The sequence below is a fragment of the Rousettus aegyptiacus genome, unplaced genomic scaffold, assembly GCF_014176215.1.
Source record: "Rousettus aegyptiacus isolate mRouAeg1 unplaced genomic scaffold, mRouAeg1.p scaffold_m13_p_3, whole genome shotgun sequence".
In the NCBI taxonomy this organism is placed as follows: Eukaryota; Metazoa; Chordata; class Mammalia; order Chiroptera; family Pteropodidae; genus Rousettus; species Rousettus aegyptiacus.
In genome coordinates, this window is record NW_023416306.1 from 145294891 (window position 1) to 145308565 (window position 13675).

The 13675-nt window shown below is 35.1% G+C and overlaps 1 protein-coding gene across 17 annotated transcripts in view; it reads left to right on the forward strand.

Annotated features, from left to right (window-relative positions):
* SYNE2 (spectrin repeat containing nuclear envelope protein 2) overlaps positions 1–13675 on the forward strand; it is a 272956-nt gene that overhangs the window by 67042 nt on the left and 192239 nt on the right. For all 17 annotated transcript variants that reach the window (XM_036238293.1, XM_036238291.1, XM_036238296.1 and 14 more), the window contains 5 exons: positions 57–238; positions 3931–4127; positions 6828–6928; positions 8615–8716; positions 10846–10983. In XM_036238293.1, coding sequence (XP_036094186.1) covers positions 57–238; positions 3931–4127; positions 6828–6928; positions 8615–8716; positions 10846–10983 — 720 coding nt within the window. The remainder of the gene's footprint in view (positions 1–56; positions 239–3930; positions 4128–6827; positions 6929–8614; positions 8717–10845; positions 10984–13675) is intronic.

A 13675-nucleotide genomic window follows, 5' to 3' on the forward strand; every position in this document is an offset into this window, starting at 1 on the left:
TTAATGCTGCTAAGTTATGGTTCTCTGTGTGTTAACTATTATTATGTCTTCCTTAGATTGAGGAGCTTGCCCAGACACTCTCTTGCAATTATAGTCAACCTACCCTTGACAATGTGAGTGTGATTGAGTCATCTCCTACCTCAAGTCCTCCAGCTAAGAAATGCTCTAAAGCCCAAGAAAGGTGGCAGATGTCTGCAAAGAAGGCTCTTCTCTTGTGGGCTCAGGAGCAATGTGCCATGTAAGTAGTTTGCTATGACCAGAGGAGACACACATGACAGCTGTACCCACCAACACAACTTTACTGACCTCTAGGTCTGAAAATCAGGCATAGTGAGTGTAACACCCTCCTGAATACTTCCTTCTCATGTAAAGAAAATGCTCACTATCCCCCTTTCTCTCATAGTGAATCTTCCAAATGTAGAAGTCTGTGAGCTTAGCCACTCTTGATTTTGAAGACCAGAAGGTGGTATCATCTGAGTAACTTATCTTATTCCTACCCGCAGATGTAGGTGGCCTGTTACTATGTGCAAATAAAGTGGTCTTTCAGTATCCTTTCCTTTAGGTACAATTCCCCTATGTATCTGGAAGGTGGATTTAGATTCAAAAAGTTTTGCCACTCTAATCGCTCTTTAAAAGCCAGGGCTATACCTTAATTGAGTGTGCATCCGTGTAGAACTTAGCATAATATGAGTTCATGGTAGGTGTTCCATAGATGTGTGTTGAGTGGGTGAATGAACAAATAACTGAATAACAAATTCATAAAATTATCTTTTTGTGCTGTACATGACTAGATTAAAAGACCATGGTCCCTTTGTTTATAAACTCAGAGATTATTTAGGAAACAAAAAGATGAGAGAGTATGTGTTTTTACAAAATGTACATAATGAAGGGAAGTTAGCACTTATAATTTCTTTTTTAAAAAGAAAAGTGTTTTCTGCTCTTGGGAGACATTTATTTTTTTATTTGAACCAACTGCTGGGATGCAGTTTGGGAAAAATAAAGAATTAGGATGCAGGAGAACTCACCACAAGAAGAGATCTGGAGTTCAAAAGGCATTCTTTGTCACCTCATCGTATTGTCTGGGTAAATAGAGGCATGAATATATTGCTAAACCTTTTCAAAAAATGTTAGGCTTCTGAGTAACTCCTTCCTAATAAAAGGCTAAGATGTTAATTTCTGCCGTCAGCCATGCTTCGTCATTCATTCTCTATATTCTGCGAGGGACACAAACATCCAAACCTTATAGGTTTTAAATATATTAGGTGAACTTTTTCTTGAATCTCCCAGAGACAATTTTACTTCTGTTTTCTAAAATTTTTAATCTAAAATATTGCATGTGTGAAAAGGCATTATTACATCATATTCAGATTTGTTTCATTTATGTGTAGATAAGTTTTAAACTCTTTCAGAATTCATATATTTTACCACAGTTATCTTTTCGTCATGTCCTTATTTTTCAGCTACAGATTTTATGCTAAATTCGTTAAGATGTACTATTTCTTTAGTAATCTATCAAAGATTTATCCTAGTTTTGGCCATCATTGGTGGTATTATTAGGTTATTTTATTTTGATATTCTGTGATTATCTAGGATTTAGATGTAAGAAATATGTTGTATTTTCTTATTTCTGAAGGAGAAGAGTTGGGCCCCTATTGGAGAATTCTAAATGAGCCTAGATCCTACCAATTACCTTGGAGCCTAACCCTGCCCTCTCTAATACCTGGCAGCAGTATGTTCTTTGTGACATTTCAGCTCCTCAGCGTAGAGCTGACCTCCAGGTCGGTGTTTTATTGAGTGCAGTGCCTGCCAGCCAGCACTGAGCTGGCTCTGGCCTCCTCAGCACTCTGAAGGTGGTCTAACACTGCCTTCAGCCCCAGCTCCCATAGCCCCCATCTCTTTAGCTATTGGTTTAGTATCTAAGTATATACTCTGAAGCAGGAATACCTGAGTTTGAGTCCTGGCTCTCAGAACTTTTTAACTGGTGACCTTAGGCACTTAATGTCTTTGTGTTTCCTCATTTATAAACTGTGGACAATACTAATACTTACTTCCTAGGCTTATTATGTGTATTATAAGAATTATTATTTTTTAAAGCATTTGGAACAATTTCTAGACACAGTAGGCACTACATAAATATTTGTTAAACAAGACAAAAAAACTATGTAGTTTATCACAGTCATAATATAGGGTTTTTTTTTTTTTTCCTAAGGAAAGCACAGGTCATGTGAAGCAGACTATTTCTTCAGTAGATTTTATGATTTGATTTATACCTTAAATTAGTCCACTGAATTTCCGTGTGTGTGTGTGTTTAATGGGATATTAAAAGAAACCATAGTCGTTTGAATATTTCCCACACTTTGTAGGCAATTATACTCTTTTATGACATCTTCATCCCTCGTCAAATACAGAATAGTGATTCCCTTGTCAAATACACATTAGTAATTGATTGAGTGATTTGAAATATATATACTAAGCGTCTTTATATGTCAGGTAATGTTTGAGTGGTGAATCTACCATGATGGACAAGGAAGATAAGGCCCTTGCTTTCAAGGGGCTAACACCCTATTGGAGGAAGCAGATGAATAAGTATAATTATATTTGGCAATAAGGTTAGGAAGAACTTATGATGATTGAGAATGTCAGAGGTAGGGAGGGGGGTTGCCTTTATCTTAGGTGGTCATGGAGTACCTTTCTGAGGAGACCTTTGAGTTGAGGCTTGTAGGAGAAGGCTTCAGGTGTATGAAGATCTAAGAGAAAGGGTTTCCAAGCAGGATTAAAAAGAGCATGGCCATTGAAAAACAGGAGTGAGGCCAGGGTAGCTGCAACACTGTGAGGGAGGGGAGACAAAGCGCGGCGAGGTAGGCAGGGGCAAAAATCTTACAAGGCTTCGTGGGCCAGAGTGAGAGATGTTATTCTAAATATGATGACAAGCTATGGTGGGCTTTTTTTTTTTTTTTTCTCAAATAAATTGTTTTTATTGTGATAAAATATACATAAGATTTACCAATTTAACCATTTTTTACGTGTACAGTTGAGTGGCATTAAGTACATTCACATCGTTGTGCTACCCTGACCACCGTCTGTCTCCAGAACTTTTTTTGTCTCACAGAACTAAAACTCTGTATCTGTTAAACAACTTTCCTATTCCTCCCTTCCCTCAGCCCCTGGCAGTCAGCAGTCTGCTTTCTTCATCTATGATTTTCACTGTTCTCTAGGTACCTTAAATGAGTGGAATCAAGGTATTTGTACCTTTGTAATTGGCTTATTTCGTTCAGCATAATATCATCAAGGTTCCTTCATGCCACAGCATGTGTCAGATGCCCTTCCATTTTAGAGCCGAGTAACATTTCTTTGCAATACATACGTATTTTGTTTAGACATTCTTCTGTGATGACACAGATGTACGACAAGTTTTGTCTATCCAGTGAACTATTGGCCATTGATTTTGTGCAATATGTCACTTAATTTGTTCCAATGAGAAAGAAAAATTTTTTTTTTTTTTAAAGAAACTTAATTATATATGCAGGTCTAAATTTGGTCTTGAGCCAACATATTATTGAATGAAGAGCATTAAATGAGTATTGTCACTTTGAAGGCTTTTAAAGACATGTATTTCAGGCCCACCTGCAGAGTTTTATTCAGAAGGTATGGGGTAGGGCTTGAGAATTTGCATATCTAGCACTTGTAGCCCAGGTGATGCTGAGGCTGCTGGTCCACGGGCTACACTTTCAGAACCTATGTTCTGTAGGATTGTGAGCCTTATTAAACTTGGCATTTTACTTTGACTAAAAGATTAAAATAAAATATTTGCCTAGAATAATTTATGATTTATTTGATTCACTGAAACTTAATTACTGTGGATTATAGTTGGGGGTCCTTTGATTTATTCTTTTAAATAGTATTTATCATGTTTTTGTCTTCTTGTAATAGGTGTGAGTCTGTCAGTGTGACAGATTTTAAGTCAAGCTGGAGAAATGGGATGGCTTTTTTGGCTGTCATTCACGCGTTGCGACCAGACCTAATTGACATGAAGAGTGTGAAGCATAGATCCAACAAAGAAAATCTGAAAGAGGCCTTCAGAATTGCAGAACAAGAATTAAAAATCCCCACGTTGCTGGAACCAGAAGGTAAAGAAACTTCTTTCTTTTAAAAACAATGGCCAGTGTGAAGTTGACTCGAAAATAGAATCCATGTATTAGCAAATGTAACAGCATTAAATTTTAATCCTGTAGGATTTAACTTAAAACTTTTTTTTTACATTATTAAAATTTTAATTTTATTAGTAGTTTCAGTACATTGGTTAGATATTTATACAGTTTGTGAAACGATCCCCCTGATCTTTCTCTCCTCTAGCTCTGCACTAACTTAAAACTCTTTATTAAATTTCACAAAATTGAGAATATCTACCAATTGGTTAACCTCAGTTACTCTTTGTTTCCCTGCCTTCTATACTGCACTCCTTGGAGGGAAGTATCTATGGACAGCCCACAGTTAGGAGAGTTATGTGCACCTTCCTTGAGGGCAGGTTATGTACATGAATTATTTAGAGTTGTCTGTTCTCCCCCATTTATTTATTTATCCAACATTTGTTTATATCAGTATGGATTCTTGCATATTTTATTTTATCGTTTGAGTTGTATCAATACTACTTTACCGCTCAAATAAAAAAATGTTTTTTAAAGCTCAAACTTTTGGCTGTTGGGAGCTCTCTCTGTTCCTGTGCTCCTTTGACATGTTCCCATCAGCGAGGGGTTTGTGCGTTTGTTTTCGGGTATGTCTTTACTTTCTGGCACTAGAAAATTCTCCCGGCTCATCTTGTGTATTTCCCAGCCCAGTTCCGGGATCAGCTGTTTCTCCTGAATGAGCCATGGTTCCTTTTATTGGAGCATAGTATTTGAAACCAAGATCTGGGTGCTGGGTTTGCTCATTGCTGCAGGTACTTACTTAGCTTTTAGGGACCTCAGTTTTCATGAGTTGAATTAGGTGGTATTTCTCAATTCACAGCTTAATGGTTCCGTATTTCCGTATATTAGGTTTTGACATTACTCTGATTCCATGTTGCTTGTTATTCTTTTTGTTAACGTTTTTTCCATCTCCTTGTTTTTCTTTACTCCCTTTTTTCCTTATTCTTCTTTTTCTCCCTTTCTTTGTCTTTCTCTTTTCTTTTTGATTTTATCTTTTTTTCCTTAACTTTTCCCTATCCTTTGCTCTAGTTCCTATTTCTGATTACTGTTTTTTTTTTAAAATACTTCTCTCATATTGTGATTCTCCAAATCTTTCTTATTTGTGTAAAATACTTTCTCTTTTAGTATTTGAAAATAACGAGGCAACTAATGAAATAAATAATATAATAAAGGCAAATTTCCACTGAACGATTACCCATAACACAGTTTAAATAGCTTAAATAGTGGATCAAAAATGTGAAATACATCATGATTATTTATGCAAAGCAAGTACCATAGTCATATTTGAATAAAGGAATTATCTTTTGACATAATTTTGTTAAATAATTTAATCACTTAACATTTAATCATTATGTGTAGCTTCATATAAAATGAGAAGTTCTTTCAAAGAAATGTCTTGTTAAGCCAGTATCATTATTTTACATATCTTGATATTTATCTTTTTTATTTTTAGTAAAAGATAGAATAATATAACTCGTAGGGATTCTTCCTTTATTGATACCCCATTTCCGGATTTTTGATACTTTTATATACTTTCTGACTTGAATTCTATTATTTAGATATAAATTAGGTTCACTTTCTCTGTTAGCTGACTTAGAGCACTCGTTGTGCCCAGTAAACATCTTTGCTAAAGCATGCATAATGTATTGTATTTGTTTGTTGTTTGTCTTTTACCTAACCGTAAATTCCTTGAGAGCCAGGTAGTGTCTTAAGGCATCTAGCATCTACCTGATGGAAGATTGAAGAGGTGAAACCTGAGGCCCTTTGAGGGCAAGGGCTGAGCCATGTAGTAATCCTTGCTTGTAACATACATTTGTTGGTTTCTATAAATATTTGTTGAATTTAGTTTAACTGAATTCTTCTGTGCTTAATTAAAAATAAGCACAGAAGATTTTCTTTTCAATAACATTGGTTGTTGAGGGAATATATCAGGAGACATCCCAAAATTATGTGTTCATGTTGTCTGTGACATATTGCAATCACATCTTTGTGATTTTGTGACCTATCTAATTTATTGTATGTCTGGAGAAGTTCTGCGCTTAAGGAATTTATAATATTTTTATAAACTTTGTTTAATTCAGCATTTTCCAAATTTATTTTATCATGGACTCTGTTAATGCAACACAATACTTGGCCTATAGGAGGCTGTCAGTAAATTCATTTGTTCTGTGAATGAACAAATAAAATCTTGTGAATGTCTTAATCAAGTCTTCTTTACGTTATATACTTTCAGAAATGCTTTACTGCACACATGCTGAGACCAGTGTGTCAGGAAAGGATGCCAGTTGCCATGTACTCTTGGAGTTTGTGTACCGTGTCTCTGGAAGGAGGAGGGCTTTGTGTTTCCTTTTCCACCCTCCCTACTTATGACTTATACGTACAACATGCATAGTGGAAATTGAGGCTATGGATGCGCTACTGCCAGGATTCAACCCAGCTCTGTTTGACTTTAGATCTAAGCTCTTCGCCACCGCCCAGTCTCGGTGCCAGGGCCAGTGACCAGAGATTACATGGCTGGTTTTGATTCATTTTACATGACTAGCTTGATTTATTTCAAGGCTGTCTTATGGCATAGCCTGTCCTTAAGTATTAATCACAGTAATTCACATCTATAACTAAGTGGTAGTGTGGCATATCTTGCAGATGTGGATGTTGTTAATCCTGATGAAAAGTCGATCATGACCTACGTGGCACAATTTCTGCAGTACTCAAAGGCTGCACCTGGGATTAGAGAGAAGACTCAGGTATGTCTTTATAAGTACAAATCAAGTTCATTTTTGTTGTGCCCGACTCATGGTTTAAAAATTGACGTCATTTGCATACAAAACTTACATGTACAATTCTGTGAGTTTTGAAAAATGCATATACCCATGTAGAACATACTCTACTGATGATGTAACACATTTCTATTACTGAGAATGTTCCATTGTGCCTCTTTCTTGTCTGTACTGCCCACCCCAGGCAACTAGTATTCCAATTTCTTTCACCATAGATTAGTTTCACTTGTAATTTTTTTAAGTTAAAAGTGGTAATTTATTAAACTTTGCTGAATTATCTAAAACAACTTTTAGATATGCATTACATAGGACAAATTAAGTTAGCAGGCTTTAAAAAATTCCAGTGTTTTTAACAGCTTTATTGAGAGACAGTTTACATATTATAGAATTAAACCATGGAAAATTTACAATTCAATGATTTTTAGTATGCTTACATTGTTGTACAGCCATCACCACAATCTAATTTTATCATATTTCCATTTTACCTGTTGTCTTCATATTAATGGAATCATATAATTTATATAAATGGAAGCATTATGTTTTATACTCAATCCTTGTTTGTTGAGATACTCTTGAATTACCATCAGATTGCTATTTCATTATTCAATTTTTCCTTTGACTTTTAGTTAATGACACAAAATATTGTGGGTGGAAATTTCATAAAAATCACTGAGCTGAAAATAAACACTTCTGCTTCTATGAAGATAAACGAATGCTGTGAATTTAGTAAAATGTTTTTGAGTGCTATTTTATAATTTATTTAAACTACTTTCTCAGATATGTTTTCAAGTAGTCATATGTTTGTGTTTTATTTGACAAATTTAGGCCTATGTTTTCCCAACTGTTATGTTTGAGGCACCAAACCAGCTTGTTGCTGACTCTGGAAGAGAGACTCAAGCTGAGACTCAGGCTTATTATTCAATTCACTGGTTTCTGACCTGCTGAGGAGCTCTCCTTTTCTAATTAATTTTCATATTAAAAATTAAATTTAAAAATTCAGTCGCCCATGAAATCAGATGCAAAAATATATAGAAAACACTCTTGGCTTAATAGGAAAAAAAAAAGCAAATGAAGGTTAAAGTAGAATGGAAATAAGATGTAACTTCTTTAACTTTATCCTCCTACAGTAAAATTTGCTTCCAAATATAGGCAAGCTTACCACCTAAGCAAGAATCTTAGAAAAAAATTGTTGCTTACTTCTATATGATATCAGAACCAAAACCTTAATAGTGTTATTTTTAAGATCTCTAAAATATTCAAGATATTTTTGACACCAGTGAATAATTTGGTGGATACGAACATCTCTTGAATTAACCCATATTTAGAGTTATTGGAAAGCAGTATTCTGAAATGCCAACTGTAAATAAATAATTTAGAGTAATGGTCTCTAAAACTGAAGGATGATGGAAATGGATAAGTCAAAAATAAAAATGGAGACTTTCTTGCTCTGTTTCTTTAGCACATTGTCCTCAGATGCTAGTTTTAATCTATTTTAAAATTTAAGGTGTTAACAAGTAAAATTCCTCTTTGGCACAATGAGTCATTGGTGTGTAATGATTGCATTATTTCACTGATATTTGAAGTTGTTAATTTTATTGTTAAAAAAATCAAGTCTATGATAGTTTTAAATATGTGTGTGTATGTGAATTACAGGCGAAGATGAAAGATACTATGGTCTGGTTAAATCTCCAAGAGAAAAAACTACAGAAGATGCTAAAGGATTCAGAAAACGAGACCTATTGTAAAAAGTATGAAGTAAGTATGACTTTTTAAAATATATATATATATATATATATATATATATATATATATATATATATATATATATAAACTCGTTTTATTCTCACTGTGAGATAGGACTATTATTAACCCCAAGTCTGACTTTAAACAGCAATTTATTTGAAGTTTACTTTTAGGAAAGGGCAAGATATTTTTGGAAATAATCTTTCATAGTTAATTTTTTAAATACTAAATTAACAAGTTTTAAGGCTGAATTCCAGGACTTTCAAATTTTAGTGTGCATATGAATTACTTGGGTGGTCTTGTTAAAATGTAGATTCAAAGTCGGTAGTTCTGGGATGGGCCTGAGAGCCTACATTTCCAGCAAGCTCCCAGGTGGTGCTGATGCTGCTGGTTCTGAGAGTGCTTTTAAGTAGCAAGGGTTTAGAGCAAACTTTGGTAAACCATAGTCTATGGGCCCTACCACCTGTTTTTGTAAATACAGTGTTACTGGAATAGAGACATGCCCATTAAAGTTTTGTCTGTGGCTGCTTTCACACTGTGCCAGCCAAGACCATATGGCCCACAAAGCCTAAGATATTGACTATTTGCCTCTGTAGTAGAAGTTTTCCAATCTCTGGTCTAGAGCAGAACCTGCTTTTCTGAATGAATATTGAATGGGAGAAAAATCAGGAAATCAGGAATGGGATCATTTTAGAGTTACAGTACAGGGCCTCAACCAAGGAGTCCTTTGGGGGAATAATGACAATTATTATCTTCACATTTGAACATTTGCTCTGTACCAGGCACTTTGCTGATGAGCATTTTATATGTTAAGACATCCTGCTGAGTATGGTAATGTTATTCCAGTTTTACAGATGGAGACAAGATTTAGAGGGACTAAGTGATTTATCTACGGTTACATAGCTACTGATAGGTAAAGGTGGGATTTGAATTGAAATATAATTTTAAAGCCCTAGCTCTCTTTACATCCTGATGCCTCTCCAGGGTAAGCAGCTATTCCTTATACCATCTTGAAGGAAACTAATAGGAGACAAAGTACAGATTCTGCCGTTTTGTTTCTTATACCCACTGTCTGTGTAACTCTGTGCTCCCCACTAGTTCTCCATCTTGAATAAGGTGAAGGTACCGTCATGTTCCTAGACAGCATGTAACACCTCTGGGGCTCCATTTCCCGACCTGCTAAGTGAGGGAGTTGGGCGAATCCAGCCTTTCTGACACTAACATTCGGTGGATTGTGTGACTTGCCCACCACACCACCCTTTTTGATTTGGAGCCATCAGAGAATAAAGGGATGAGGCATTCTCATCTTTCTTCCATCTGGACTGCATAGGCTTCTTGTGCTTTTTCCCCCTACACTCTGGCCTGATAGGTTTTTTCATTGACAAAATGCTCAGCATCCACTGGAAATGTCCTGTTGTCATACATGTCTTTCGTTTAGTACGGTACCACAGATCACATTTCTTAAATGAAAGGCTTTATGAATTTAATAATTATCAGAAATAATTTAATTATCCTTCCCCTTGCTCAAAAAAATTTAATTAAAAATGTTGCCAATAATTATGGAGAATATTTTAAGTAATATGTATGGAATTGATGACTCTGGCATGCCAGTATTTCATGTAAATACAAACCAAGAAAAGTTTATTTATTAAATTTTTGAAGGCAGAGACAGAGTATTTTCTAAAGTGTAAAAAAAGGACTTGAAAAGAATTGACTCAAGCTCAGTTAATCATAGAGACCTCAAAAACCATTTATACATAATGACTGCTGTCATATAATTCTCACTTCTACTTATTTTTGTTTTGTTGTGAGCACATATTTGGGGAGGACAAACAAAAAATTTTCCATGTGACATCATGACTTGTTCTCTAGAGCTGGGTGACCTTGCTACTTCGTTTCAGTAGAAAGAAATCCAACAGTACTGACATGAGACACAAGCTGTGACCTGTGTCACTATGTCGCTATCAGGGTAAACTGAAGAAAGAAAGTGGATCAGTGAGAAGATCCTAAATTCATGGAATTTTACCTTTATCTAAGTAAAAATTTAAATATAAACTATAACTATAGACCTTAAATATGCAGATTACATTTTGTAAATCGATTTAAGCATTTCAGTCTTTAAAATATTTTTCTAATTGTAGAGCCTGCTGTCCTTTTTGGAGTTATTCAATGAAGAAAAAAAATCCTTTTTGGATATCCTTTCAACAAAAGGGAATCTGGATGAGCTGAATGAAGATGAGTTACAGTTGAGAGAAGCCTGGGATGGCCTCACCCACCAGGTTACTGTGTTATGTTGATTAGAAGGACATTTTCACAGGGCCACTTTGTTTCTTGGAAGAGAGCTTTAGATTTTCATGAAGAATTCTGTAAAGCAGAGGTCCTCAATCCCCGGGTTGTGGACTAGTACTGATCCATGGCCTGTTAGGAACAGGGTTGCACAGCAGGAGGTGAGCGGTGGGCCAGTGAGTGAAGCTTCGTCTGTACTTGCAGCTGCTCCCCAGCGCTAGCATCATTGCCTCAACTCCATCGCAGACCATCAGGCGTTAGCTTCTCATAGGAGCACTGGCCCCTGGTGCCCAAAAGTTTGGGGACCGCTGCTGTAAAGGACAGAATAGATGCTTCAACAGACAGTTGGGGGGTGTTCTGTATTCTCTGTGGACTCATTTGGGTAGTGGTTGATGTTTAAATAGGAATATTACAGTATTCTGCTTAGAGAAAATGCACGCTTATCCAAAGTTTTTATATTTTCCATCAGTTCTTGGTTTGCCATGGTAGATTATCTATATTCTGATTGACCTGCAGCCTCCTCTGTACCATGGACCAGTGTCATGTGTCACTATCAATAGATGCTCAAATAGGATAGGGACAAGACCAGAGAGAATAAATAAGGATGAATGTGTGTATGTGTCTGAATATATCTGGATGAGTTCAATCATTTTAAATTTATTGAGACTTATGTTATGGACCAGGATATGGTGTGTATTGGTGTATATATTATTTATACTTGAAAACAACATGTATTCTGTAGTTATTAGGTATAGTAAATAAATATCAGTTAATACAAAGTGGTTGATAATGTTCAGATTATCTGTGTCTTAATTGATATTTTGTCCAGAGAAGGCTGTTAAAATCTGAGGAGTCCTTTCTTTAATTCTGTCAAATTTGGCTTTATGTATTTTACAACTTTGTTATTAGGTGTGTACATTGATGATTGTTACATTTTCCTGATGAAGTGACACTTTTACTATTATGAAATATTCCTGTTTATCTCTGGCAATATTGTTTTTCTTGATGTCTACTTAATCTGATATCAGTATGATCATTCTAGTCTTCTGATGCTGACTGTGACTCATCATTTCCTTCATTTACTTTCATCCTTTAGAGTGCATCTCTTAACAGGCAGTGAGCATATAGTTGGGTTTTGCTTTCTTATTCACTCTGACAGTCTCTGCTTTTTAATTGAAATGCTTAGTCAGTTAATAGTCAGTGTAATTATTGATCAGGTTCAGTTTAAGTTAACATTTTACACTTTGTTTATTCGCTTTTTTTTGTATCTCTATTCTTCGTTTTCAATTATGTTAACATTTTTAGAATTCTATTTCGATTTATCTGTTGGATTTTTGGTTCTATCTCTTCTATCATTTTAAGTGGGATTACATTATCCATTCTAAAATGTTTACAGTCTACTAAGAGTTATACAACTTCTAAGTTATTGTATAACTTCCTATAACATGTAGAAAATTGTAATTAAATTGATTCATTTATCTCTCATTCTTTATTCTATCATTATTTTATATATAAATATATATGATACAAACATGTTTTTAAGTTTTCAAGACTTACATATTTTTGGTTACAGCAGTCATATTTTAAATTAAGAGAAAAATTAGTCTTTTATATTATTTAGACATTTATCATTTCAAGTGTTCTTCATTTCTTCCTAGAGATTTGAGTTTCCATCTGAACTTACATCCCTTAACTAAAAAAATTCCTTTAACTTATAATGCAGGTCCGTGGGGGGCTAATTCTTAGTTTTCTTTGACGTCTAAATGTCTTTATTTTACCTTTATTCTTTTTTAAACATCTTTATTGAGGTATAGTTTACACACCATAAAATTCACTCATTTTAAATGGAAAATTAAATGATGTTTAGTGAATTTACAGAGTAGCAACAGACATCATATAATCTGTAAGTCAAAAGAACTCTTTGGCCCTAGTAAAGTTTGCCAATCCCTGCTGTCTCTTGGCTGTGAGGAGCGACAGCCCGTTTTAGAATACATTCACACCATTTATGAAGTGTGTTAAATAGTAGCCTAGTGGCTTAAAAGAGCCACCCTTTTAGGTGTCTGAATTTTCAAGAAATAGTCCAAAAGTCTTCCAATCGGGCTGCGGTGCTCATTGCATTCTCAGCTTGTGTTCTGATCAGAGCTTTGACAGTGGCCCAGGTCAAGGGCAGGAGCTGCCTGTTACAAATCTTTGACAGAATAGAAGGAGAGAAAGAGATATGGTATGTATAGTTCAGGCTGTTCCTGGCCACAGAGACATAGCCTAATTTTCTGAAATAAGAGTTGGAAAAATTACCCAAAATAACAATAAAAACCATAAAAAGAACTATTTCGCAAGATTAAGTACTGCAAATTAATAGTAACTTGAAAATCCATTCCTTAGGTAGAATACAGCTCATTTTCTTAGGATAGCAAAATGAGACTTATTAAGTTAAAGTCATCAGATGTATAAAAGTCAAGACCTTTTAGACAGTTTTTGGTTCTATTGTTTGAGAACCCAGATATCTCAAAGCATCATAGTACACGGTTTCATTTTAAGCCTGCTATAGAAAATAGCAATGCTGTCTTATTTTGACCTAACAAGATCTTACATACATTTTCAGCCAAATTCAAAAGTAGTTTCCAACAATAAGTATGAAAGTGTAGAACCAGTTATTTATGCCAAGTGAGAGAAGAGAGGATTGAA